The 27,500-nt window shown below is 44.6% G+C and overlaps 2 protein-coding genes across 6 annotated transcripts in view; one reads left to right on the top strand and one right to left on the bottom strand.

The window, feature by feature from the left end:
- The window catches only part of znf821 (zinc finger protein 821), a 42,817-nt gene extending 30,704 nt beyond the window's left edge, over positions 1–12,113 (top strand). For all 3 annotated transcript variants that reach the window (XM_062027995.1, XM_062028004.1, XM_062027984.1), the window contains one exon: positions 3,025–12,113. In XM_062027995.1, the coding sequence (XP_061883979.1) occupies positions 3,025–3,949 (925 nt within the window). In that variant the 3' untranslated portion in view covers positions 3,950–12,113. The remainder of the gene's footprint in view (positions 1–3,024) is intronic.
- A 957-nt stretch (positions 12,114–13,070) lies between these two features.
- Positions 13,071–27,500, bottom strand: part of atxn1l (ataxin 1-like) — a 42,679-nt gene continuing 28,249 nt past the window's right edge. The window contains exons 2-4 of one of the 3 annotated variants that reach the window (XR_009822017.1): positions 21,148–22,295; positions 15,195–17,886; positions 13,071–15,093 (exon numbers count right to left, since the gene is read on the bottom strand). Coding sequence is in view for 1 of the 3 variants with exons in the window: in XM_062027923.1 (XP_061883907.1) it covers positions 16,561–17,886; positions 21,148–22,173 (2,352 nt within the window). In the remaining 2 variants the exon portion in view is untranslated. Of the gene's footprint in view, positions 17,887–21,147; positions 22,296–27,500 lie in introns of all 3 variants that reach the window. The other 2 variants (XR_009822018.1, XM_062027923.1) reach the window with 2 other exon arrangements.

Below are 27,500 nucleotides of genomic sequence, written 5' to 3'. Positions count from 1 at the left end.
AGGCGGGCATGTGTGTGTGCGTGCGGGCGTGCATGTGTGAGAGTGTGTAGGCGGGCGTGCGGGTGTGTGTGTGTGCGGGCATGCGTGTGTGCGGGCATGCGTGTGTGCGAGCGTGCAGGCGGGCGTGTGTGTGTGCGGTCGTGTGTGTGTGAGAGTGTGCAGGTGGGTGTGCGTGCGTGCGGGCGGGCGGGCAGGCGGGTGTGCGTGTGTGCGAGCGTGAAGGCGAGTGTGCGGGTGTGTAGAAGGGCGTGCGTGTGTGAGAGTGTGCATGTGTGCGGGCGTGCGTGTGTGAGAGTGTGCAGGCGGGCGTGCGTGTGCGAGAGTGGGCAGGCGGGCGTGCGTGTGTGCGGGCGTGCAGGCGGGTGTGTGCGAGCGTGAAGGCGAGTGTGCGGGTGTGTAGAAGGGCGTGTGTGCGGGCGGGCGTGTGTGTGTGCGGGCGTGCATGTGTGAGAGTGTGTAGGCGGGCGTGCGGGTGTGTGCAGGCGGGCATGCGTGTGTGCGGGCGTGTGTGTGTGTGTGGTCGTGCGTGTGTGAGAGTGTGCAGGTGGGTGTGCGTGCGGGCGGGCGGGCGTGTGTGTGTGCGGGCGTGCATGTGTGAGAGTGTGTAGGCGGGCGTGCGTGTGTGTAGGCGGGCGTGTGTGTGTGCGGGCGTGCAGGCGGGCATGCGTGTGTGCGGGCGTGTAGGCGAGCGTGCAGGCGGGCATGTGTGTGTGCGGTCGTGCGTGTGTGAGAGTGTGCAGGTGAGTGTGCGTGTGTGCGGGCGGGCGTGCGTGTGTGCAGGCGGACGTGCATGTGTGAGAGTGTGTAGGCGGGCGTGTGTGTGTGCGGGCGTGTGTGTGTGTGTGCGGGCGTGCAGGCGTGCGTGTGTGAGAGTGTGCAGGCGGGTCTGCGTGTGTGCGAGCGTGCAGGCGGGCGTGTGTGCGTGTGTGGGCGTGCGGGCGGGCATGCGTGTGTGCGAGCGTGCAGGCGGGCGTGTGTGTGTGAGAGTGTGCAGGTGGGTGTGCGTGTGCGTGCGTGCGGGCGGGCGTGTGTGTGTGCGGGCGTGCATGTGTGAGAGTGTGTAGGCGGGCGTGCGTGTGTGTAGGCGGGCGTGTGTGTGTGTGCGGGCGTGTGTGTGTGCGTGCGGGCGTGCATGTGTGAGAGTGTGTAGGCGGGCGTGCGGGTGTGTGTGTGTGCGGGCATGCGTGTGTGCGAGCGTGCAGGCGGGCGTGTGTGTGTGCGGTCGTGTGTGTGTGAGAGTGTGCAGGTGGGTGTACGGGCGGGCGGGCGTGTGTGTGTGTGCGGGTGTGCATGTGAGAGTGTGTAGGCGGGCGTGTGTGTGTGCGGGCGTGCAGGCGGGCATGCGTGCGTGTGTGCGGGCGTGCGTATATGCGGGCATGTGTGCAGGCGTGTGTGCGGGCGTGCGTGTGTGAGAGTGTGCAGGCGGGCGTGCGTGTGCGGGCGTGCGTGTGTGAGAGTGGGCAGGCGGGCGCGCGGGCGTGCAGGCGGGTGTGCGTGTGTGCGTGTGTGCGAGCGTGAAGGCGGGTGTGTAGAAGGGCGTGCGTGTGTGAGAGTGTGCATGTGTGCGGGCGTGCGTGTGTGAGAGTGTGCAGGCGGGCGTGCGTGTGCGGGCGTGCGTGTGTGAGAGTGGGCAGGCGGGCGTGCGTGTGTGCGGGCGTGCAGGCGGGTGTGTGCGAGCGTGAAGGCGAGTGTGCGGGTGTGTAGAAGGGCGTGTGTGTGTGTGTGCGGGCGTGCATGTGTGAGAGTGTGTAGGCGGGCGTGCGGGTGTGTGCAGGCGGGCATGCGTGTGTGCGGGCGTGCGTGTGTGTGCGGTCGTGCGTGTGTGAGAGTGTGCAGGTGAGTGTGCGTGTGTGCGGGCGGGCGTGCGTGTGCAGGCGGACGTGCATGTGTGAGAGTGTGTAGGCGGGCGTGCGTGTGTGCGGGTGTGTACGCGGGCATGTGTGTGTGCGGGCGTGTGTGTGTGTGTGCGGGCGTGCAGGCGTGCGTGTGTGAGAGTGTGCAGGCGGGCCTGCGTGTGTGCGAGCGTGCAGGCGGGCGTGTGTGCGTGTGTGGGCGTGTGTGTGTGCGGACGTGTGTGTGTGCGGGCGTGCAGGCGGGCGTGTGTGTGTGCGAGCGTGCAGGCGGGCGTGTGTGTGTGTGGGCGTGTGTGTGTGCGGGCGTGCATGTGTGAGAGTGTGTAGGCGGGCGTGGGTGTGTGCGGGCGTGCAGGTGGGCATGCGTGTGTGCGAGCGTGCAGGCGGGCGTGTGTGTGCGGTCGTGCGTGTGTGAGAGTGTGCAGGTGGGTGTGGGTGTGCGTGTGTGTGTGCGGGCGTGCATGTGTGAGAGTGTGTAGGCGGGCGTGCGTGTGCTTAGGCGGGCGTGTGTGTGTGTGCGGGCGTGCAGGCGGGCATGCGTGTGTGCGGGCGTGTAGGCGAGCGTGCAGGCGGGGGTGTGTGTAGGCGGGCGTGCAGGTGGGCATGCGTGTGTGCGGTCGTGCGTGTGTGAGAGTGTGCAGGTGGGTGTGCGTGTGTGTGTGTGCGGGCGTGCATGTGTGAGAGTGTGTAGGCGGGCGTGCGTGTGTGTAAGCGGGCGTGTGTGTGTGTGTGTGTGTGCGGTTGTGCAGGCGGGCATGCGGGCGAGCGTGCGTGTGTGCGAGCGTGCAGGCGGGCAGGCGGGTGTGCAGGCGGGCGTGCATGTGTGAGAGTGTGTAGGCGGGCGTGCGTGTGTGCGGGTGTGTACGTGGCCATGTGTGTGTGCGAGCGTGCGGGCGTGTGTGTGTGTGCAGGTGGGCGTGCGTGTGTGAGAGTGTGCAGGTGGGACTGCTTGTGTGCGAGCGTGCAGGCGGGCGTGTGTGTGGGCGTGCGTGTGTGCGGGCGTGCAGGCGGGCGTGCGTGTGTGCGCGTGTGTGTGTGTGTGTGTGTGTGTGTGTGTGTGTGTGTGTGTGTGTGTGTGTGTGTGTGTGTGTGTGTGTGTGTGTGTGTGTGTGTGTGTGTGTGTGTGTGTGTGTGTGTGTTCAATTCAATCAAGTACATGTTTTCCTTCCAGAGAGAAGCTGAAAGATGTCCTGGATACGACCAGGCTGGATGTATCAGGTGGAAGGGACACGTGTCCCCTGACCCACTCGCTCTCCAGCAGTCCCATGGCCAGTCCAGGACCCGACCCTCTTTCCTGCCACAGACCAGGACCAGGTCCCAGTTCCTGTCAGGGCCCTCAGCCATGCCAAGTTCCCGACCCCAGCACAGGTCTCTGTCAGGCCCATCGAACGTGTCACGAGTCGGACCACATCTCCAGCTTGTGTCAGGGTCCTGGACCAGACCGAGGTCCCTCTTTCCCCTCGCTGCCTGACAGTCTGCTCTCTGAAGGACCGTCGCTCGCGTCCATCCCCGACTCCCTTAACTCCTCCCCCTCCGGTCTTCCTCCAATCCCAGACATCCTGAGTCCGATGCCCGTGTATCCTGCCGGAGTTCTCCTGGTGTGCAACAGCTGCGTGGCCTACCAGCAGCTGGTGGACGCCCAGTCCCCCGCACGCAAATGGGCTCTGCGCAGGAAAAGCGAGCCGGTAGAGGCGCGCATGCACCGCCTGGAGCGCGAACGCACGGCCAAGAAGAACAAGCGCGCGTGCGAGACGGACGAAGAGCGGGAACTGCGGCGTCTGCGGGACCGCGAGTCCAAGCGCATGCAGAGGATGCAGGAGACGGAGGAGCAGCGGGCGAGGCGTCTTCAGCGGGACAGGGAGGCCATGCGCATGAAGAGGGCCAACGAGACGCCCGAGAAGAGGCAGGCCAGGCTGATACGCGAGAGGGAGGCAAAGAGGATCAAGCGGCGGCTGGAGAAGATCGACCCCGCCCTCAGGACGCAGATAGAACACGACCCCGCCGCTATGGCTGCCCTGACGGCGGACATGAGCCTATTTCAGTTCCCCTGCTCCGTCCCTTCTATGGATAATGGACTCTTTATGAAGCTGCCCTAAGAACACCACTTTCACTTTCACTTCATTCTAACGCTGCCTTCACACTTGTCTTTGCTGCACTTAAACCAACTCTCATGTTTATGGCGTCAAAGCAGTAACAAAATCCTCGCACGTAAAAACCACACTCATGACCTCTCTGCACGAGCAATTCATTTTGCGCACTGCAATTTAATTGCCATTTGCCAAGATTTTAAATTGTATTTCTAGAGATTTCACTAGTTTTAAGAGCTTATTTGATTATTTTTAATGTTTTAATAATAAAATTGTATTTAGTCTATTCTCGTTAAAAAAAATTAAAATTGAGAAAATAACTACCGGTTTTCAAAAAAGATTTTTGGTTTATCCCCGCATAGAAAATACTGTTCTGCAATATCTCGAGGATGCTTAAATTAAGAATTGCAAGTAGAAGATTGCTTGTTTTCAAAATAAAATGCTTATTTCTATCTTTATAGTCCTGCCAATTACTAGATATACAAATCTTAATTTAGGATGTCTTATCAAGTAAAATTATCTGTACATGCAGCTACTTAATACCTCTAGTTTTTAGTATTTTTCCCTGAAATCAAATATTTTGACAGCTCACTTTTGCAGTGTGCGCACGTAGACTCATTTTGCACATTTGGACCCATTTTGTGCATACGTAAACACATTTTTAGCCCATGTAAGCTAACTTTGCACACATGCGGACTCATTTTGTTCATTAGCAAACAAATTTTTTGCCCATGCGGACTAATTTTGCACATGTGCAGACTAACTTTGTCCATACGTAAACAAATGTTTTGCCCATGCGGACTCATTCTGTGCATATGCAAACACATTTTTCCCATGCGAACTCATTTTGCACACGTGTGGACTCATTTTGCACATATACTGACTTTTTATGTGCGAGTGTGGACCAATTTTGATATGCAAACACATTTTTTGCGCGTGCTGACTAATTTTGTACATACGAAAACAAGTTTTGACCATGCGGATTAGTTTTGCACGTGTGTTTTGCACTCATTTTGCGTGCCTACGGACTCAATTCATGCATGTGCAAACTAATTTTTTGTACATGCAGACTCATTTTATGCAGGCACCAACCAGTTTTTTGCGCATGTGGACTCCTTTTGCATACGTGCAGACTCATTTTGTGCATACGCAAACCCATCTTTTGACCACGTGGATTAGTTTTCACACATGCCGACTCATTTTGTACACACAAAGACTCATTTTATGCATGCGCAAACAAATTTTTTCACATGAGCAAACACATTTTTTGTGCATGCGCAAACTAATTTTTCACACGTGCAGACTTATTTTGTGCATGGGCCAACTCATTTTAAGCTTGTGCAGCCTCTTCGCGTGTGTGGCATCTTTTTGCACGCACACAGACTCTTTTTGCACTTGCGCTTTCTCTTTCCCCACCCGTGCAACGTTCCACTCTTTTGGCACTAAGGGGCGGGCAATAAATGGACGGCCTAGCATCTCCCCTCCTTTCTGATTGGTCACCAGGAGACAGTAGGTGTTTAAGGCGACCAATCAGAAAGAAGGGGATATGCTGGGCCGTGTAATCAAAAATGTCAAAATGTAGAATGTCGGAAAAGACACATGGCGAACAATTGCACACACAGAGGCCTCATGGGCTTAAAATTAGTTTGCAGTCATGTGCAAAATGCAGTGAGCTTTTTACGCGCCAAGATTGTGGCCCTTTTTTGACATCATACATGTTGCATGTTGTGTGTGTCAAAGGCGCGCTCCTCAAGTCTATTTTAGAAGATTTTTAAGCAGGTATATACAGTAATACCTCCGTTCCAAGAGCTCCTATGAAGACTGAATTATTTTTCAATCAAATTCCAGACACCCTGAAATATGAACAGGAAAGACGTTTTATGGAGAATAATCCTAGTTGTATGCACACAAAACAATATGAAAAGTGTGTAAATGATGAAAGAAATGATCACGTTTACTTTTATTGAAGATTGAGGCCAAGGGAGGAGCCACACAATGTTCTTTCTTGAATTCAGTAGTTTCTCACCTGCTTTATCAAAGTACTCACAACTTTCTTTGGCCCCATTGTGGATTCAATTGTAGTCATACTAAAAAATTTAAAAAAAGATTGATACTGAGTCCCCAACGCAAAGGATCCTTAGTTTGGGAGATGATATCTGATCAAACGTACTATTTTGTTAGGTGCAATATTTGGCTGTACGATAACCGATACACCAAAACCGGAGAAACGTTAAAAAAAAAAAAATCATAAATAAATAAATTGATAAAATCAGAGCTGGATGTGAAAACAACATAATACTGTGTTTCCTGAAAACTGCCCATTCATGTCCGTACTTGAGACTTTCTCCACTGATGGTGGAGACGGCGGCCATTTACATAATTGTCTCTTTCAAAAGCAGGACAGGTTATAGGTGGTTTTTTTGTTTGTTTTTTCAAAAGACAAAAACAGCTTGCGTGTCTGTGACAACGTGTAATGTTTGAGTATTGAAGCACAAGTGTGAACGCAGCCTCAACAAGACTTTTCTTTCTTGTGGTGAAGAATGTTCCAACTTGATTCGTTCGAGCATGTTGTAAAGAGATTTGATTTGAAGAGATGTTTTTGCACATAATTCATAATATCATGTGGACTTTGTAGCCATAGAGCCCAAATCCCTTCCTCCTCACCTTCTTCAAGCTGCCGCATCAAGTCGTTGATGTTCACTCAACCTTCTACCTCACATGACTGATGTTTCTACTAGTGCTGTCCCACTAGTACTACCTACTAGTACTACTTACTAGTATTACATACTAGTACTACTTACTAGTGTTGTCACTACTTCATCGGACCAAAAGCAAGAGTCCTCATGAGAACTACAGCTTCTCTTTGTGGTCCCAAAGTACTACAAACTAGGGGTGTCCCAATTCCATATTGACATCGGTCTGATATCAGCAAAAAAACAAAAAAAAAGTATCGGATGATATCGACTTGCATGTAAAATGTCCCTGCTTCCTGGAGGGCATTTAGGACTCCTTGTATCGAACGTTTGATCTTTTATTGTGTTTTAGCGGTTTTAACGATAAACATGGAAGGCTATAAGCTACTAGGAGCTAGCAGCTACACAGCAGCTAAGCACACAATAGCACACATGCTAAACCAGTCCTTGTGGGGCGCGGTGTGAGGCTTTTTTTTTTTCCCGTACCAGAATATGATGAAGCGTGTTACCAGGGTGGGAGACGAGGAAAGACCAGTGTGTTGTTTCCTTTAATGGTAATACGCTTACAATGTTATGCAGAGGTATAGTTATAACAATTTTATAGACAAATTATACTGTTTGTCTATAATAGTATAGGAGGCGTAAACATTTTTTTTTGAGAAGTACTGCGCTAGACATACGTAAAAGTGTCCTTATTTGAACAATATTGCAGTCTAAAACATGACGTTTGTCAATGTAAACAAATGTCAAATCATTTTAGTTGCATATGACTTACATTTACAAAGTCTCCAAGGCAGAAGCATATTAGAAATAATTCAGTATCAAACGTGTCTGCATTATTCAACTAACTGCCTCACTGCTAAATCTTTCATTAAGTTAGTGTTTTTCATACCTACCATTGTTCTCTGACTAAGTTCACTTGATCAAACCTTTTCTAACATTCTACACTACATAATACAAGTTTGTTTTTCCTGCTGATATCGTATCAGATTAATATCAACATCGGCTAACATTCAAGGCTCCTACATTGGTATCATGTTGGAAGTGGATAAGTTGAATCGGGACACTCCTACTGCCTACTAGTCATGGTCTACTAGTACTGCCTACTAGTATTGTTCTACTAGTACTGCCTACTAGTATTGTTCTACTAGTACTGCCTACTAGTATTGTTCTACTAGTACTGCCGCTACTTCATTGGACCAAAAGAAAAAGTGTGTGTCCTCTTGAGTACTACAACTTCTCTCAGAGTACTACAAACACGATGACAACTTCTCTACTCGGTTTTCTGACATTTTCTGCTCTTGTGCTCAATCAGTGCTGCTGTTTCTCCTCATGACTGTACGATACATGTTATTACCTCTTATTATTATCATCATCACTGGCAGTAAAATATGCTCCAAAAATGTCCTTACTTGAATTGGGCCTGAGTTGGTTGGATCTTCAGGCCTTGCTTGGTAGCGTTCACTGCACGACTTTGCAAACATTGTCACCGATAATCACCATGAACCTCATATTTATGCAATATTGTCTCCATGTTTTTCCTTGTCACTCTTTTGTTCTTTTTTTATATTTAAAACATGGTATTTTCTTGCTGCATTTGTTCCCAACAGCGTTTGCATGTGTTTGTGTCACTCCCAGACCAACCTGTCAAGCAGCATCATTTTCCATATGAAGTTACTCATCTTACAACAATAAAGTTGGAGTAAAAGTATTGGCAGTAAAAAAAAATGAAGACTTGATTTACCAAATGTCAACATTTTATGATCAAATTAAATCTGCAACTAGTTAAGAGAGCTTCCGTACTCATCAGATATTGTTACATATTAGCTCAAAAATATTCATCTTTATGCTCATTAAATTCAGCATTTCTATCTCATGATAATCAAATTGTATTCACATTAAATGACTACTTTTTCCTTCAAATATAACTATTTTTATCAAATTACAACTGTACAGTCCATCCATCTTCTCGTGCTTATCAAAAGTTGGGTCGCGGGGGCAGCAGCCTAAGCAGAGAAGCCCAGACTTCCCTCTCCCCAGCCACTTCGACCAGCTCCTCCCGGGAGACCCCGAAGCGTTCCCAGGCCAGCTGGGAGACATAGTCTCTCCAACGTGTCCTGGGTCTTCCCCGTGGTCTCTTACCGGACGGACGTGCCCTAAAAACCTCCCCAGGGAAGCGTCCGGGCAGCATCCTGACCAGATGCCCGAACCACCTCATCTGGCTCCTCTCGATGGTGGAGGAGCAGCAGCTTTACTCTTGAGCTCCTCCCGGATGACAGAGCTTCTCACCCTATCTCTAAGGGAGAGCCCCGCCACCCGGCGGAGGAAACTCATTTCGGCCGCTTGTACCCGTGATCTTGTCCTTTCGGTCATGACCCAAAGTTCATGACCAAAAGTTAGAATGGGAACGTAGATCGGCCGGTAAATTGAGCGCTTTGCCTTCCGGCTCAGCTCCTTCACCACGACGAACCAATGCAGGGTCTGCGTCACTGCACGATCCACTCTTCCCTCACTCTTGAACAAGACTCTGAGGTACTTGAACTCCTCCACTTGGGGCAAGATCTCTTTCCCAACCCGGAGATGGCACTCCACCCTTTTACGGGCTAGAACCACAGACTCGGACTTGGAGGTGCTGATTCTCATCCCATTTGCTTCACGCTCGGCTGCGAACTGGTCCAGTGAGAGCTGAAGATAATGGCCAGATGAAGCCATCAGGACCACATCATCAGCAAAAAGCAGAGACATAATCCTGCAGACACCAAACAGGATCCCCTCAACGCCTTGACTGCGCCTAAAAATTCTGTACATAAAAGTTATGAACAGAATCGATGACAAAGGGCAGCCTTGACGGAGTCCAACCCTCACTGGAAACAGATCCAACTTACTGCCGGCAATGCGGACCAAGCTCTGACACTGATCATACAGGGAGCGGACTGCCACTATCAGACGGTCCGATACCCCATAATCTCCGAGCACCCTCACAAGACTTCCCGAGGAACACGGTTGATGTAGACTGGTTGGGCAAACGCCCATGCACCCTCAAGGATCCTGCCGAGAGTATAGAGCTGGTCCACAGTTCCACGACCGCACTGTTCCTCCTGAATCTGAGGTTCGACTATCTGGCTTAGCCTCCTCTCCAGTACACCTGAATAGACATTACCAGGAAGGCTGAGGAGTGTGATCCCACAATAATTGTAACACACCCTCCAGTTCCCCTTCTTAAAGAGAGGAACCACCACCCTGGTCTGCCAATCCAGACGCACCACCCCTGATGTCCACGCAATGTTGCAGAGTCTTGTCAACAAAGACAGCCCCACAGCAACCAGAGCCTTAAGGAACTCCGGGCGGATCTCATCCACCCCCGGGGCCCTGCCACCGAGGAGCATAACTACCTTGGCAACCTCAGCCCCAGAAATAGATTCCCCAGACACTGCGTCCTCATAGGAAGACATGCAATTGGGATTGAGGAGGTTTTCAAAGTATTCCCTCCACCGATTCACAACGTCCTAAGTCGAGGTCCGCAGCACACCATCCCCACCATACACGGTGTTGACAGTGCACTGCTTCCCCTTCCTGAGGCGGCAGATGGGGTCCAGAATCGCTTCGAAGCAGTCTGGAAGTCGTTCTCTATGGCTTCTCAGAACTCCTCCCATGTCCGTGTTTTTGCCTCTGAGACCGCCTCGCGCATCAGCTCAGGCCCCTTCCCCCCCAGTGAGGTGACGTTCCATGTCCCAAGAGCTAGCTTATGTAGCCGAGGATCAGACCGCCAAGGGCCCTGCCTTCACCCGACCTCTATGCCCCCTCCTATGAGTGGTGAGCCCATTGGAGGGCGACTATACAGTGGTCACATAATTAATGCATTAATTTGCATAAAATACTTTGTACTCATAAAACTGTAACCTGTTTGTAATAATACAAATGTATTCTCGTAAAAACACAATTTTGTCCTTCTAATTTTTTAACCCATAAAATGACTTTTCACATTCTTACAATTTATTTGCAATATTACAAATATTTTTGATATAATTTGCATAAATTACTACTTTTTCCTCAGAATATTCAGACTTCATTCTCTTAAAATTGTAACTTAATTTAAAATATTACAAAATACAGCAATTTTTCTCATGATATTCTATTTTATTCTCATAAATTATTACTATTTACTTTACGACTATACTCACAAAAAAGTATTGTATTTTATTGGCAATATTACAACCATACTCATAAAACTTGCATTTTACTCGTATCGTTCCAACTGTGCTCATAAAATATTTGCTGTTTACATGCGATATTGGACTATACTTGTAAAATTACTGCATGTTACTCGTAATTTTACAACTATACTCAAAATTTGTATTTACTCGTGATACATTTGTCTAATTGTAATATTACGACCATATTTTAATGAAATATTTTACTTTTATAACGGACTTTGTTCTCACAAATAAAATATTTTTTTTATCATAATGTCCTGACTTATTTGACATAAAATGACTAATTTTTTCCTCCTATTAAAATATTCCGACTTCACTCTCATAAAATATTGCAACTTTTGCTTTTTTATATTGTGACTTTATCCTCATGAAACTACATTTTCTTGTTATGACCTTCATTTTGTGATACACAGTACTGATTTAATTCTCAAAGTTTTTTCTAATAACTATTCTCATATGATTTGATTTTTTGCCTCTGAAATATATAATTCTTCTAAAATGACATTGTCCTAGAATACTCAAAATGTATTCTTGTTGCCTTTTTTCAAATCTTAGTATTAGCTCAGTCTCATAACATTTCCTTTGGCTCTCTAAAACAATAGCTTCTATTGTAATATTGTATGATGAATAATAAAGCCATAATGTTGCGGTTTTTTTAAATTACTGTTTCAATTTGTCCCTAACATTTCCAAAAGTCCAAACAAAAGTTCTTCTAGGAGTGCATCAAACTTTTATGCAACATGTTTTGACTTCTTATTCCAGAGAAATCATTTGAGCTTTCATTGAAACTATGCAGAGCACACCTTTATTTGTTTTACTCTGGAATGCAACTTCTCAGGAGATGTAAGACAGCAAGGTAGCTTCATTTCAGGGTCAACAGCAAGGTGTCACAATGAAAGGCAGGTTCTGTGTTTCAGGTCATATTCTTTTTCACCTCACTTTATGAATACCAAGTACTTTCTTTTTTGGAAAGTTGCTACAATTGCAGAGGAAATGTTAGTAAGTCAATGTCAGCTTTTAGCTCTGTTGGTGTGTTGCTAAGATGTTACTGCATGTGGGAAATGATGCCTGCTTCTTCTTTTTTTAAATACACATTTACTCCAACAGTTATGTTTAATTAAAAATGGCCTTTCTGTTGATATGAGGATTTCCTCCTGATGTCATGTTTACAGCGTATTGGGCCAACGTTGTCATCTCAGTGACTGCATTTAGTTGTGTGCAGTTGGAACCACGTGATGAATGTGAAAATAAATATTCTTTTTTCTATACTTGTACTTTATACTTTGTTTCTAAGCACATCATCGCTAGGAAATTGCTATTATATTGCTGTTGTGTTACAATGCACTTTTACTTAACCCTTGTGCATTCCTGAGCACGGCCATCAGACGTGTTCTGAAGGACTGAAAGAATTTCGCCAGGGTTGCTCCCGCCATAAGCATTTTATAAAATGACATTGTGTTTTGATTGCAACCTTGGTAAAATTGGATAAAAACATAAAGTACACACACTTTCTCTTAAGACCTTTTTCGGCCCTATTGACTCCCAAAAGAACAGCTATTTGTTCACAGACTGTAGTCCTGGTATATTGCTGTGTGTTTTCCATGAAAATCGAATTAATCTCATTCTTGCCGAGTGAAAAACAAGAAAATATTGTTTAGGTGTAATTGCACCTCTGTGTAAGCGGCCCAAAATTGGATTCGACTGCCCAAAATCATTTTCATAGCATTTCAGCGGTTATATATTTATATATCAATGTCAATAATACAAATAAGACACAAATATTTTTATCGTGCCTACTGAGCTAGAATTAGAGAAAGCAGGCAGGATTTTGTTGAGTTCATTAAGTTCACATAAGTTATATATATATTATATATTATATATATATATATATTATATATATATATATATATATATATTATATATATATATATATATATATATATATATATATAGCTTAAATGTAAATAAAATATAACTGTAATTCATTACCCAGCCTCAAATATTCCACTCTGCACCTTTTTTTTTTTAAGTATTGCCTTTTTTTTGCATTTTCCCATTATAAAAAACTGTTATTTTTGACAAAAAGCCCAAAAAACACACCAAAAAAAACCTAAAAACTTCATATTAATAGATATGAAGTTGTTAAAATATTCCAAGCCTCAAAAATGGAAAAAAAAATCATTTTAACTTTTGAATCCTAAGAACGTGTATTGTCTATCTTGAGGTTACACAGGTTAATGATACATTACGACTGAACTGATGTAAATGTCCTTTTTACAAAACGTCAGAATCACCATTGAAAGTACAAAAGAAAGTACGCAATTTTGATAATAGTTTATATTTGTATATACGTGTGTGTGTATATATATATATATATTATATTGTGTGGACATAACATGATAACTGCAACGTCTCCAAGTTAGCTGTAACAATAAAAATACAATATCTTTGTGTCTTTAAAAGTACATAAAAAGAAAACAGGCAAACAAACAACACAAATAAAAATACAAAATAACAAAACAGCCCTAAAGTAGTTCACAGAGAGGTACAAATATACAGTACAAATCTAAATTTATCCAAAAAGGGTACAAAAAATAATTAAAAAAGCAAATAAAATAGAAATATTAATGCTTTGTTAAATTCAGGTAGGGTAAAGTCTAAGGGTACACTTTGGGTGGACAAAACTCTATAAGGCTTCTGATAAAAGATCAATACAGATTGGTACGACCATACGATATTAAAAGTCACGGTACAAAGTCCATACAACCTGGATTATACTTGAGGATTCAATGTTACATTTACATCTTTGCATATAGTTTGCAGATTTAGGCATTTTGGGAGGAAAAAAACACATGTTTTTATAATTTTTCTTTCTTTCAGTTAAACATCACATGAAAAAGCAGTGTCATCTTGTGCCAAAAAGTACAACAAATCCATCCAAAGTGGAAAACACACACTTCTTTAAAACTTTCAACCGTTCTATTTTGTTTTCCTCATTGAAATAATAAAAAGCAAAAATTGAATAAAGGTCTAAACAACAGGAAATAGACCACCATCAACGCACGCACGCAAACACAAACACAAACACACATTCCAGTCTGCCACCAGACGCCATTCAAGTTTTTGCTGGATGAGAAGCAAGCACACAAAAATATGAGCACACAATACTTTCACTTGGTTGCTGATTCCCTGGTGGGTTTGAAATGTCGCTTTGGGAGACATCGGCTTACACTCCATGGACCAATGTATTGGGACACCCACCCCCCACACTCATCAATTCATATCTTCTTCACTTTACCAATATGTTATTGACTATTTCAGCTTTATGAGAACAGAGCAAGGTGTCACAAATAATTTACAGTCTATTCAATGTGCTCATTTCTGCTTCCAAGCAATGTCATCCTCAAATATGTTGATTCTATCTCTCTCTCTCTCTCACGTGCACAAAGCAGAAGTTAAGGCAACAAACTACATAATCACACACACACAACCTGGGAATTCCTGCTGTTGTGACTCTTTAGGTTAAAGCAACAACACTGCCGACCAAGAGGAGACATTTAGTGCAAGTACTCACAGTGACAGCCGCTTCAACTCAGGCGCCCCCTGCTGGGCAAGAGGTAACGTCACAGGTGACACTTTAAATGTCCAAATGACGCCAATGAGCTAAGCGTTTACTGCATAGAAGGACAACACTATTAAAACCCATTAGATAAGCGTAACAAATAGGGGTTCGGCAATGGAGGATGTTGCATGATCCACATTTCGATCCAAACTAACAGCGAAACAGCCAGGAGAGACTACGTTAAAAAGCATAAAAACAACCGTCAGGTGGGTTTTTTTTCAGTAGGAATGTGTGCGTCGCCTGATTACAAACCTCCGTATGATTCTGTGTGCAACCTAATTGCACTTATTGTTAGGAGTGAGGAAAGTGCAGCATTCATATTGGCTGATTAGTAAACATAAATCTAAATGTAGTCCCTTTTAAGCAATGACCCATAGGAATAAACCAAACCAATGAACCGGGGAATTAACCTAGTAGGAATGAATCAAACCAATGAACCGAGGAATTAACCTAGGAATGAACCAAAGCAATGAACCTCGGAATGAACCAAAGCAATGTACCGAGGAATTAACCTAGTAATGAACCAAAGCAATAAACCTCGGAATGAACCAAACCAATGAACCGAGGAATTAACCAAGGAATGAACCAAAGCAATGAACCAAAGCAATGAACCGAGGAATTAACCTAGTAGGAATGAACCAAACCAATGGACCGAGGAATTAACCTAGGAATGAACCAAAGCAATGAGCCTAGGAATGACCAAAGCAAAGAACCGAGGAATTAACCTAGGAATGAACCAAAGCAATGAACCTAGTAATGAACCAAAGCAATGAACCTAGGAATGAACCAAAGCAATGAACCTAGGAATGAACCTAGGAATGACCAAAGCAGTGAACCGAGGAATTAACCAAACCAATGAACCGAGGAATTAACCTAGGAATGAACCAAAGCAATGAACCTAGGAATGAACCAAAGCAATGAACCTAGGAATGAACCAAAGCAAAGAACCTAGGAATGAACCAAAGCAATGAACCTAGGAATGAACCAAATCAAAGACCCTGGGAATGAACCAAAGCAATGAACCGAGGAATTAACCTAGGAATGAACCAAAGCAATGAACCTAGGAATGAACTAAACCAATGAACCGAAGAATTTACCTAGGAATGAACCAAAGCAATGAACCAAATCAATTAATCGAGCAATGTGCTGGTACAAAAAGGTGGAAGGTACGACGGACGAGAGTATAACAAAGGACGAGAAGAAAGGTCTCAGTGTAAGAAGATGGAGCTAGTGCATCACCTGAAAACGTAACAGACACACTGCTGCTGCTGGTGGGGGACAAGGGGACAATATTGCTCACTATTGCATCCTAGGCTAATCAATGCATTCAAGAGACGAGCCATGTAAAAACAGCTCTCTGGAGGTACACCAAGGGAGCACAAGGCTGTTCACTAATCATACTGGAATAGAACACCTGTCTAGAGCAGGGGTCTACCAAAACAACAGTTGTCTTCTACTCTATATCGCATTTTGGGTTGTCAACTCAAGTTAGCTTAGCTTGTGTAAAAAGAAAACGTAACAGCAACCAGACATGACAAAATGATCCAATATGAAGAAAAGTAGTCTTTTGACCCCTGCTCTAGAGACTTGTCTTTATTCCAGTCTGTTGTACTCATGTTGTAATAACACACAAAAGTGTTAGTGGGCAAAAGTGTGTGTGTGTGTAAGTAAAGACACTGATTGTTTGATCACTAACTGGATTGTAAGACAAGTGTGACACTTTGTTGTCCTCCTGTAAGGTGCGCTGACAGCTAATGTCAAAGAACAACAACAAACGTCCTTGTTTAAGTTCAATGCCTAAAAAAGAAGAAACACAATCTCAGGAATGGTTAGGTTTTTGAGATCTGACCACGATCCAGAGTCATCACAGGCTCGTCCAATTAGCAAGCGAGGATGTTCCAAATGAGGAAGTGGTGACAGAGAAGACAAACCTACTGGGAAACTCCAAAGTTCTCCTTTGCACGCAGCGACACAGAAGATTTTTTTTCTAGTTGGATGTGCAAAAATCTTCTCAGCCTACATTCTCTTTTTCCTGTCCTTGTCATGATAATAACACCAAGTAGTTGCTCATAAAAAAAGATAATGATGATGCTACTTCCCTGCATTAGAGCGTCCCTCAATGGAGAGTTTGACCTCCTGGGGGATGAATGAGGGTCGGATGTGTCCAGATGTGCTGATTTGAGGACCTGTGTCTCCCTTCATGTTGTATCTTTGGAGGCCAGGAGAGGACCAGCGCCTGTGCATGGCCCCCATGGCCGCATCCGTGAAGGCGGAGGCGTCTGTGTGCAACTGGTAGCCGCTCTGACTCTTAGCGTGCTCACCTGAGGTCCGACTCGGTCTAACGGGGGGTTCAGGGTGCGTGGCTTCTTCCTTGTTGTCCCTGTCTGCCTCCCTGGGCCTGTCTCTGTGTGTGCGTTCTATCCTGAAATGAGCCTGAGGGCGGGACTGCTGCGGGGCAGGTGGCCCCATGAGCTGGTGAGTAGGTTCTGACGTGGTGGCAGTTTTGCTTAATGTCCTGGACAGGTTCTGCTGCTGGGGGTGATTGTGTTGCGCTGCTTTCTGCTGCTGTGAAGGCTGCTGCAGGGTGATGGACACGCACACGTCTCCTACTTGCATCTGATGGCAGGCCAAGCCGTAGAGCTGAGTGGTGCGCTCCGGGCTGTGGGACGACCAGCCTTGACCGAAAACAAAAAAGGGGTGCTCCGGGGGGACGTCGATGGTCACTTTGCTCTGCTGCTCCCCCACGGTAAAGTGCAGCGTCACAAGGCCAGGCCTCTGCTGGCTAGCGTGGATGTCCACGACCATGCTGGAGTCAATCTTGAGGCCCCCGCTCAGCTCGGCGCTCCGCACAAAGTCTTGAGTCTGCAGGTCTTCCACACGCTTCAGCTCCCCGGTGGCCAACTGAATAATGGCTCCCTTCATGAAGTGCGACGGGCTGCTGGGAGCCGGGGCGAGGACAGTGCCGGAAGATAAGGCCTGGGTCAACTCGGCAGGGAGCTGGACAGCAGGCTGAGGTGGCTGAGCGGCCGTTGGCTTGCTCACATCCCTCTCAGGGAGGCAAGCTCTGGATGAAGGACCTGACACTTTAAAGCTGGGTCTAGGAGAGCCATCATGATCCTGTGCTGAATAGTGCTGCTGTGGGTGATACTCCACAGGGATTAACACCGGCTGCCCATTGGCTAGCATGACAGCATGAGCAGGCTGCCCTGATTGTTGGTGCTGCTGGAGGTTTGTCACTCTGGGGTCGCTGTAGCTCACAGGCTGGGCAACGTATGCAGCACGACCAGAAGTGTTCTCTACATGGACATCTCTGGCTCTCTGGACACTCTGAGAGAGATTCAAAGGAGCGAAAGAGACCTCCTTGCGCCCTATGGCAGAACTCTGGCTGGAGATCCAACTGCCAACCATCTGCTGCACCTGGAAAAATACAAAATAAACTCGAATGAACACAGCCAGTCAGAAATTAAACCACTTTTTTTTTTAACTATCAAAATGTATTCTAGCATGGCACTGAATTATTTCTACGACACAAATGCACACAAGTGATAAACTACATCACCAAGATCTATGTATCAGTTAGGAACAATTCATGTAAATATTAAATTTTTGAGGTGAAATTATACTTTTGTTGGACCCATGTCCTACAAATTAAAACAGGGGGAAAAGCACACTTGTAATATTTTGGTGAGCTTTTAGTGATAAAACCTCATCGAGCTGGATGCAATCGTACTTGGAGGGGAGGAAACAGGTGGTAGAGGTGAACGGCACCGTGTCCCCCCCTCTCAGTAAGCTGTGGAGTCCCCCCAAGGCAGTATATTAGGGCCTTTACTGTTCCTAATATACATAAACGACATGTCATCAGCATGCGACTGTGAATTGTTCCTGTTTGTGGATGACTCGGCCCTGCTGGTATCCGGCAAGGACAAATCACAGGTGGAAAAAATCGTCAGTGCCGAACTCTGTAGAATTTGCACCTGGCTCGCTGACAACAAGCTATCCATACACTTGGGTAAAACGGAATCCATCCTATTTGGGTCCCACATCAACCTTAAGAAAGTCAGTGACTTCACTATAGAAGTGGTTGACATTGTTATCACTAGGAAAGATGAGGTCACCTACCTAGTTTCCATTCTAGAGGCTAATCTTTCCTGTGATAAAATGGCAACCAAGGTAATCAAAAAGGTCAACCAACGAACGAGATTTCTCTCTAGAATCTCCTCTCTGGTCAACAAAAGCACAATGAAGATTCTAGCGGGAACTCTCATTCAACCCTTTTTCGATTACGCATGCACCTCCTGGTACCCCAGCACCTCCAAAACCCTCAAATCTAGACTCCAAACATCCCAGAACAAGCTATTTAGATTACTTCTAGACCTCCAGCCCAGATCCCACCTCACTCCTACCCACTTCTCCAAAGTGGGCTGCCTCAGGGTGGAGGACAGAGTAAAACAACTTACACTGAGCCTAGTCTATAAAATCCGCTACACCTCTCTGATACCGAAGTACATGTCAAACTACTTCCTTAACGTAAATGACCGCCATAACCACAACACCAGGGGGAGCTCCACTAACCACGTTAAACCCAGATTCCGATCTAACAAAATGATCTTAACTCATTCTCCTTCTATGCCACATCAATATGGAATGCACTCCCAACAGGTGTAAAAGAAAGGGCATCTCTATCCTCTTTCAAAACCGCACTAAAAGAACACTTTCAGGCAAATTCAACCCTAAACTAACACCCTCCCTTCCACATCCTACCTCTCCAGATTGTAAATAATCAAATGTAAATAATCAAATGTAGATACTTATTCTTATGCTTTCTGATCTCTCTCTCTCTCTCTCTCTATGTCCACTACTTGCTGTACATATCCTACCAAGTCAGTCCTACACTGTTCCAATGTCCATTTCTCTGATGATGCAATTGTTGATGACTGAAGAGTTGATATCAACCAAACCTAACCCCCCCCTCCACATCCCACACCCTGGATTGTAAATAATATAAATAATTCAATGTATATACTCTGATGATTATCTTGTGTGATGACTTTATTATGATGATAGTATATATCTGTATCATGAATCAATTTAAGTGGACCCCGACTTAAACAAGTTGGAAAACTTATTCGGGTGTTACCATTTAGTGGTCAATTGTACGGAATCTGTACTGCACTGTGCAATCTACTAATAAAAGTTTCAATCAATCAATCAAAAAGCCTATTTAACAACATAAGGACACATATTAGAAATTATTTTTAGCAAGAGATGTTCCAATCAGGGTTTTATATCGTTAGGGTTTTATCAATACAATATCGATATTCCTTAACAATGCCAGAATTAATCGGTACTCTTATTGGTACTGTATGTAATTGGTGTAAATAAAGATGTGAAAAAATTCATTTTTTTTCTCATTATTTTTAACAGCACAACACCAACATCATGTAACATCTTACAGCAGGGAAGTCTTAAACAAATCAACTATGTTTGCAGTGCAACATATAGTGCTGTTATCTTGTTAAAACCACACAGTTCCATCAATGTGTTTCTACTAATTAAAATTACACTGAGCTGAAAATAATATTTATGTATGGCATGTACAGTCGTGGTCAAAAGTTTACATACACTTGTAAAGAACATAATGTCATGGCTGTCTTGAGTTTCCAATCATTTCTACAACTCTTATGTTTTTGTGATAGAGTGATTGGAGCATATACTTGTTGGTCACAAAAAACATTAATGATGTTTGGTTATTTTATAAATGTATTATGGGTCTACTGAAAATGTGACCAAATCTGCTGGGTCAAAAGTATACATACGGCAATGTAAATATTTGGTTATATGCCTCTTGGCAAGTTTCGCTGCAATAAGGCGCTTTTGGTAGCCATCCACAAGCTTCTGGCAAGCTTCTGGTTGAAATTGTGACCATTCCTCTTGACAAAATTGGTGAAGTTCAGCTAAATGTTTTGGTTTTCTGACATGGACTTGTTTCTTCAACATTGTCCACACGTTTAAGTCAGGATTTTGGGAAGGCCATTCTAAAACCTTAATTCTTGCCTGATTTAGCCATTCCTTTACCACTTTTGACGTGTGTTTGGGGTCATTGTCCTGTTGGAACACCCACCTGCGCCCAAAACCCAACCTCCGGGCTGATGATTTTAGGTTGTCCTGAAGAATTTGGAGGTAATCCTCCTTTTTTATTGTCCCATTTACCCTCTGTAAAGCACCAGTTCCAATGGCAGCAAAACAGGCCCAGATCATAATACTACCACCAACATGCTTGACGGTAGGGTGTTCCTGGGATTAAAGGCCTCACCTTTTCTCCTCCAAACGTATTGCTGGGTATTGTGGCCAAACAGCTCAATTTTTGTTTCATCTGACATCACATGGACAAAGACAAGACCTTCTGGAGGAAAGTTCTGTGGTCAGATGAGACAAAAATGTAGCTGTTTGGCCACAATATCGAGCAATATGTTTGGAGGAGAAAAGGTGAGGCCTGTAATTCCAGGAACACCATCCCTACAGTCAAGCATGGTGGTGGTAGTATTATGCTCTGGGCCTGTTTTTCTTCCAATGGAACTGGTGCTAATAATAAAAATACAACTATATTTGGCTGCCAGAGTGTGTCTTGAGTCATAATGGAAGACCATTACAGTTAGATTAGAGTTGCAGGTGACTCACCTCCAAGTCACTGTCTGGAGTGCTACGCTGGCCCGGTGAGCTCAGCCTGCGTTTCTGGTTGGACTCGTGCGCTGCAGAGATGGCTGCTCCCTGTTGCAAACGTGCATTCCTTCCATGGTAGTCCGGTGCGACCTCTCGGGCTGCTTGATCTTTATCCCTGCCGTTCATCTCTGGCTCCTTTTCCTGCACCCCACTGTGGGGGTCCCAGCAGGGGGTGGTGGTGGAAGCTCTTGCAGCACCCTGAGGGTGATAGAAGACTGGCATCCCCCGTGAGCTAAGCTCGGACGCGGACAGGACTCCGACAGCACCAAGGTGCTGCTGGGCGGTCTGCTCTGAAGGCAACATCAGCGGGACGCCGCCGGGAGCTGACACTTTGGGAAAAGTATGAGCGGCTACCTGAGCCTGCGGAGGAGGGGAGACCACACCTTCTTGTATGACAGACGGGTAGGGAACCAGGTGGGCCTGAGGGATGCCGCCTGAGGGGGAGATTAATGAACCAGGGACAAAGCCGGGGGTTAAAGCGTAGGGTAATGCTCCATATGGGGAGCTGACAAACTGCAGGGAGGAATGAGGCAGCTGGGCGTAACCCAAAGGAGGATAAGGAAGGCCTGGATGCTGCAAGAGTGGAGAGTGTACAGTGTAGGCTGGGGAGATGTGGCTTAAGACTGGGTGAGGACTGGTGGGCGAGTATGTAACAGATGGTACAGCCACTTTATAAAGCATACTGTACTGGTCTACTGGCACTGCTGGTATGCTCTCAGAAGTGTCCATTCCAAAGTGAAGTCCTGGCTGAGCTCGCAGCCACTCTCCAGAAGGAGGGCAAGTCTGAGAATCACTGATGGCTGCAGAGTTATGGATGGAACCCATTTCATCCTCTCCGACACCACTACTGACACCACCACCACCTACTCCCCCCAAAGCCAATCCCACTCCCGCAGTCCCTGCAGATCCACCACAGTTACTAACAGGGAGGTCCCTCTTCTTAGGAGGCAGGCACTCCTGGTTGCGCTCCTGAGCTGGTTTCATTGCAACACTCTGGCCAAGAAACTATCTTCACTGTATGGCACAGGAGCTAAAACATGCAAGCCAGTGGGGCCTCACAGAAACCAGCTCTGAAATCCCCGGGCTGACTTCCGCTGATGGCGCTCCTGGGAAGAAAGATAAACAAAGGATAAAAATAAGGAGAGCAAATATATTTTTGCATGATATCTCCAAGCAGGCAGTCTCTGATGTCCATTTTAAATTTATAGGTTAAGAAGAATCATGCATGGTCAGTAGTAGATGATGTAACTCTTTGCTTTGCAATGGTAGATAGATATTAGGTTATAACATTAGCACATTAGTACTCAAAGTGATATTCCTTTAGCAATGGACTTTTAAAGTACAACAAGTTCAATGAAAACATTAACATTTGACATTAAATGTCATAGTTGAAGATTGTAGTTGTTTAAAGGCCTACTGAAACCCACTACTACCGACCACGCAGTCTGATAGTTTATATATCAATGATGAAATCTTAACATTGCAACACATGCCAATACCGCCGGGTTAACTTATAAAGTGCAATTTTAAATTTCCCGCTAAACTTCCAGTTGAAAACGTCTATGTATGATGACGTATGCGCGTGACGTCAATCTTTGAAACGGAAGTATTCGGACACCATTGAATCCAATACAAAAAGTTCTGTTTTCATCTCAAAATTCCACAGTATTTTGGACATCTGTGTTGGTGAATCTATTGCAATTTGTTTAATGAACAATGAAGACTGCAAAGAAGAAAGTTGTAGGTGGGATCGGAGTATTAGCGGCTGGCTGCAGCAACACAAGCAGGAGGACTTTGACTTGGATAGCTGACGCGCTATCCGACATTTGCCGCCGACCGCACAGATGATCGGGTGAAGTCCTTCGTCGCTCCGTTGATCGCTGGAACGCAGGTGAGCACGGGTGTTGATGAGCAGATGAGGGCTGGCTGGCGTAGGTGGATAGCTAATGTTTTTAGCATAGCTCTGGGAGGTCCCGTTGCTAAGTTAGCTTCAATGGCGTCGTTAGCAACAGCATTGTTAAGCTTCGCCAGGCTGGAAAGCATTAACCGTGTATTTACAGGTTTATGGTTTAATAGTATTGTTGATTTTCTGTCTATCCTTCCAGTCAGGGGCTTATTTCTTTTGTTTCTATATGCAGTTAAGCCCGATGCTATCACGTTAGCTCCGTAGCTAAAGTGTTTCGCCGATGTATTGTCGTGGTGATAAAAGTCACTGTGAATGTCCATTTCGCGTTCTCGACTCTCATTTTCAAGAGGATATAGTATCCCAGGTGGTTTAAAATACAAATCCGTGATCCACAATAGAAAAAGGAGAGAGTATGGAATCCAATGAGCCAGCTTGTACCTAAGTTACAGTCAGAGCGAAAAAAGATGCGTCCTGCACTGCACTCTAGTCCTTCACTCTCACGTTCCTCATCCACGAATCTTTCATCCTGGCTCAAATTAATGGGGTAATCGTCGCTTTCTCGGTCCGAATCGCTCTCGCTGCTGGTGTAAACAATGGGGAAATGTGAGGAGCCTTTCAACCTGACGTCACGCTACTTCCGGTACAGGCAAGGCTTTTTTTTTATCAGCGACCAAAAGTTGCGAACTTTATCGTCGATGTTCTCTACTAAATCCTTTCAGCAAAAATATGGCAATATCGCGAAATGATCAAGTATGACACATAGAATGGATCTGCTATCCCCGTTTAAATAAAAAAAATTCATTTCAGTAGGCCTTTAATTGAAATTACCACAGAGGTAGTGTAATAAATTACAATTCATAGACAGTAATATAACAGTCTATATCTTAAAGTGGTCATATTATGATAATTTTTCTACATTTAAACCACTTTCTTGTAGTCTACATCAGGGTTCCCTAACCTTTTTTCCGCCAGGTACCGGTTTAATGTATGCATTATTTTCACGGACCGGCTTTCTACGTGTGGCAGATAAAAACAGCAACAACAAAAAAAAAAAAGAGCATGAAAAATTTGCCTTTGGCTACAATCTGGCACATTAACATTTTATATGTCCATTAATGTGCTTTGTCCCATGTAATTAACATTTTATATGCCCATTAATGTGCTTTGTCCCATGTAATATAACAAAGGAGTTGTAATATACATGTATTAACAAGCTTACTGGTGTTTTTAGTGGGACAGGCGAAAGTTAAGTCGGAGAAAATGCGGTAGTTTATAAATGAATTATTGTTTCTGTGCGGCCCGGTAGCAAATGCAGCATGGACTGGTACCGGTCCCTGGACCGGTGGTTGGGGCCCACTGGTCTACATTACATGCAATGGTGGTGCTTTGGTCAAAATGTTGCATAGATTTTGTTTTACATAACATTTTTAAGAATCTTTCTGACTGACTGTCTCTTCAGAATGTTTTGTGGGCGGACTTATTTGCGAAAGCCCTCCTCCATGCGAAGCCCCCTTTGAATGTGTCTCCATCCCGTCAGCCACGTTGTAGTTTTTAGCTCTTCCATATGGAGTCTACTGACAGGTATAAGTTAGAACTATACGCTACTTTTTATTAGAAAAGGCAACAGCGGAGGAGACTGGCTTGCGAGTACAAGCCAGTCTGCCTCACAACAAGAAGATACACTCTGACTCGCACAAGGCTCTTTGGGTAAACCTCTACCATAAATCAAATTAAATCAAACTATATTTATACAGCACTTTTCATACACAGGCAAATGGCAAACAAAGTGCTGTAGACACAAAAAAAGGTTAAAAAAAAAACAAAAAAAACACGCATGCACACAGCACTTCTGACAACAACAACACCAAAACGCAGCAGGGCAATGAGGAAAAATGCCACCTCTGAGGTGTTTACACTGGAGAATAGCTCAAATTAACACCATCTAAAATATAATATGAAACAAATGACAAAATACATGTAAAAACAAAATATATCATTAAGTTAAAAAAAACATTGAGAGAATAATAGTTGTAAAAATTATAATTAAGATAGAAAACAATAAAATAAATAATTAAAAAACATAAGAGTTTAATATGATCAGTGAGAAGCTTGATTAAAAAAATGTGCCTCTAGCATTTTTTTATTTATTTATAAATATCAACGTTCTCTGCAGTCCTGAGGCTCTCTGGCAGGCTGTTCAACAGGTGGGGGCCATAGTGGCTAAATGCCACCTCACTGTGGGTCTTTGTTCTGGTATTTGGTAAAGATAAAAGTCCAGTGCCACAAGATCTCAGGATCTGGGAGGGTTGATGTGGTAAGAGCAGGTCAGATAGATAAGCGGCGTGGCGAAGTTGGTAGAGTGGCCGTGCCAGCAATCGGAGGGTTGCTGGTTACTGGGGTTCAATCCCCACCTTCTACCATCCTAGTCACGTCCGTTGTGTCCTTGGGCAAGACACTTCACCCTTGCTCCTGATGGCTGCTGGTTAGCGCCTTGCATGGCAGCTCCCGCCATCAGTGTGTGAATGTGTGTGTGAATGGGTGAATGTGGAAATAGTGTCAAAGCGCTTTGAGTACCTTGAAGGTAGAAAAGCGCTATACAAGTATAACCCATTTATCATTTACATTTATAAGAAGGTGCAAGGCAATTAAGACATTTAAAAACTATTTAAAAACAGTTTTGAGTTTATTTATTTAAAATAGGGACGATACATATTAATGGGCATATACATGTATTGATTGATCGATTGATTGAAACTTTTATTAGTAGCTTGCACAGTACAGTACATATTCCGTACAATTGACCACTAAATGGTAACACCCGAATAAGTTTTTTAACTTGTTTAAGTTGGGGTCCACGTTAATCAATTCATGGTAAATACGCAAAAATTATAGCCAACGGCTAATTTCCATCTTTAGTCTTTTCAGCAGGTTGATGTTTACATAGGAGATACATAAGACAGCATTGACAAGGTACCCCTAAAGATAGCTAATATTAAAAATATATATACACGTTTAGGCATGATTGTGGCAGCAGTGCTGTTCTTCCAGTAGCCAAGTTTTGAGATGTTTGGTGAACGATGTCAGGGTCGGAAGTTCACGTATTGTATTTGGTATTAAACTCCAGAAAAAGTGGCTTGACCAAAGGCACACTGTCACCTTTAGTACCTGCTCTGGTTGATCTGTTTGTGGTTTGTTTGTTTATTTGACAAATGATTGTAATAGAGAAGGTGCATTGTCATGGAAGATTTTGTAAATCAAGATGGCGCCAATGTATTTAACAGTGTTGTCCTAGTTTAAGCGCTCATGTCTCAAGTCAGTTATGCACATTTGTCATAGCATGTCAGTTCTTGTGCAGTGAGTTTTTTAAATATTTTGCCTGGACATGCAGAAGAGCATTATTGGCATACATTTGGCCGGTGACAATAAAAGGACAACAACTTGGCAGATCATTTATAAAACTGAAACGCAATGGACCTAGCACTGACCCCTGTGGTACCCCAAGATTGTTGTTACGTGATGTTGACTTAATGTTATGTATCCTAACACACTGTGATCTTGCAGTTACTTGTATGATTCAATCCATTTCAGAGCACATAGGGAAAAGTTAAATCTAGACAGTATAAGTCAACAGTATCTAGTGGTTAATTGTGTCAAACGCTTTTCTAAGATCGATAAAAACAGAACCAGTGACACTACCTGCATCAATCTTTGATTTTATGTTTTTTCAGAAAAAAGCAAACAGCTGTTTCAGTAGAGTGATGTTTTCTAAAGCCAAATTGCATCCTGTTCAGGGTATATGGCCTGCCGTTAAGATGATCTACACTTTGCTCTGCTACCAATGTCTCCATGACTTTGGATAATACTGGAAGTACACTTATTGGTCTGTAAGTAGGTAGGTAGGTCTTTATTGTCATTACAAGTACAATACAACTTTGTTTGTCTGTAGTTGCTGGTTATTGCAGGAATACCTGATTTAAAGACTGGTGTTATGATAGAGCATTTCCAGGGTTCAGGGAAGGAACTTTCGATTATGAATTTATTCATAATAGTGGTTAAGGGTGCTATGAAATATTATTTGTGATATTTTAGAAATGTTACATCTATACAAAATGCATCTTTGGCTTTAGAGACCACATACAGCTTTGTCAAACTTGTGACTGCGACACTATGCACAATTTAGGAAGGGGTTTGTAGATGTTTAGTGGCATTGGTGGATGGTATTCTACCTGAGGGCAGAGGCTTCACATCAGATCTGCAACGGAGTCTATAAAATAATCGTTCAGAGTAGGGATGTCCCGATCCGATATTTGGATCGGATCGGCCGCCGATATTTGCCAAAAAATGCATATCGGCAAGGCATGGGAAAATGCCGATCCAGATCCAGTTTTTAAAAAATTTGAATTAA

Source organism: Entelurus aequoreus, linkage group LG02, assembly GCF_033978785.1.
Source record: "Entelurus aequoreus isolate RoL-2023_Sb linkage group LG02, RoL_Eaeq_v1.1, whole genome shotgun sequence".
Lineage (NCBI taxonomy): Eukaryota > Metazoa > Chordata > Actinopteri > Syngnathiformes > Syngnathidae > Entelurus > Entelurus aequoreus.
This window is presented reverse-complemented; position numbering and strand designations above follow the sequence as displayed.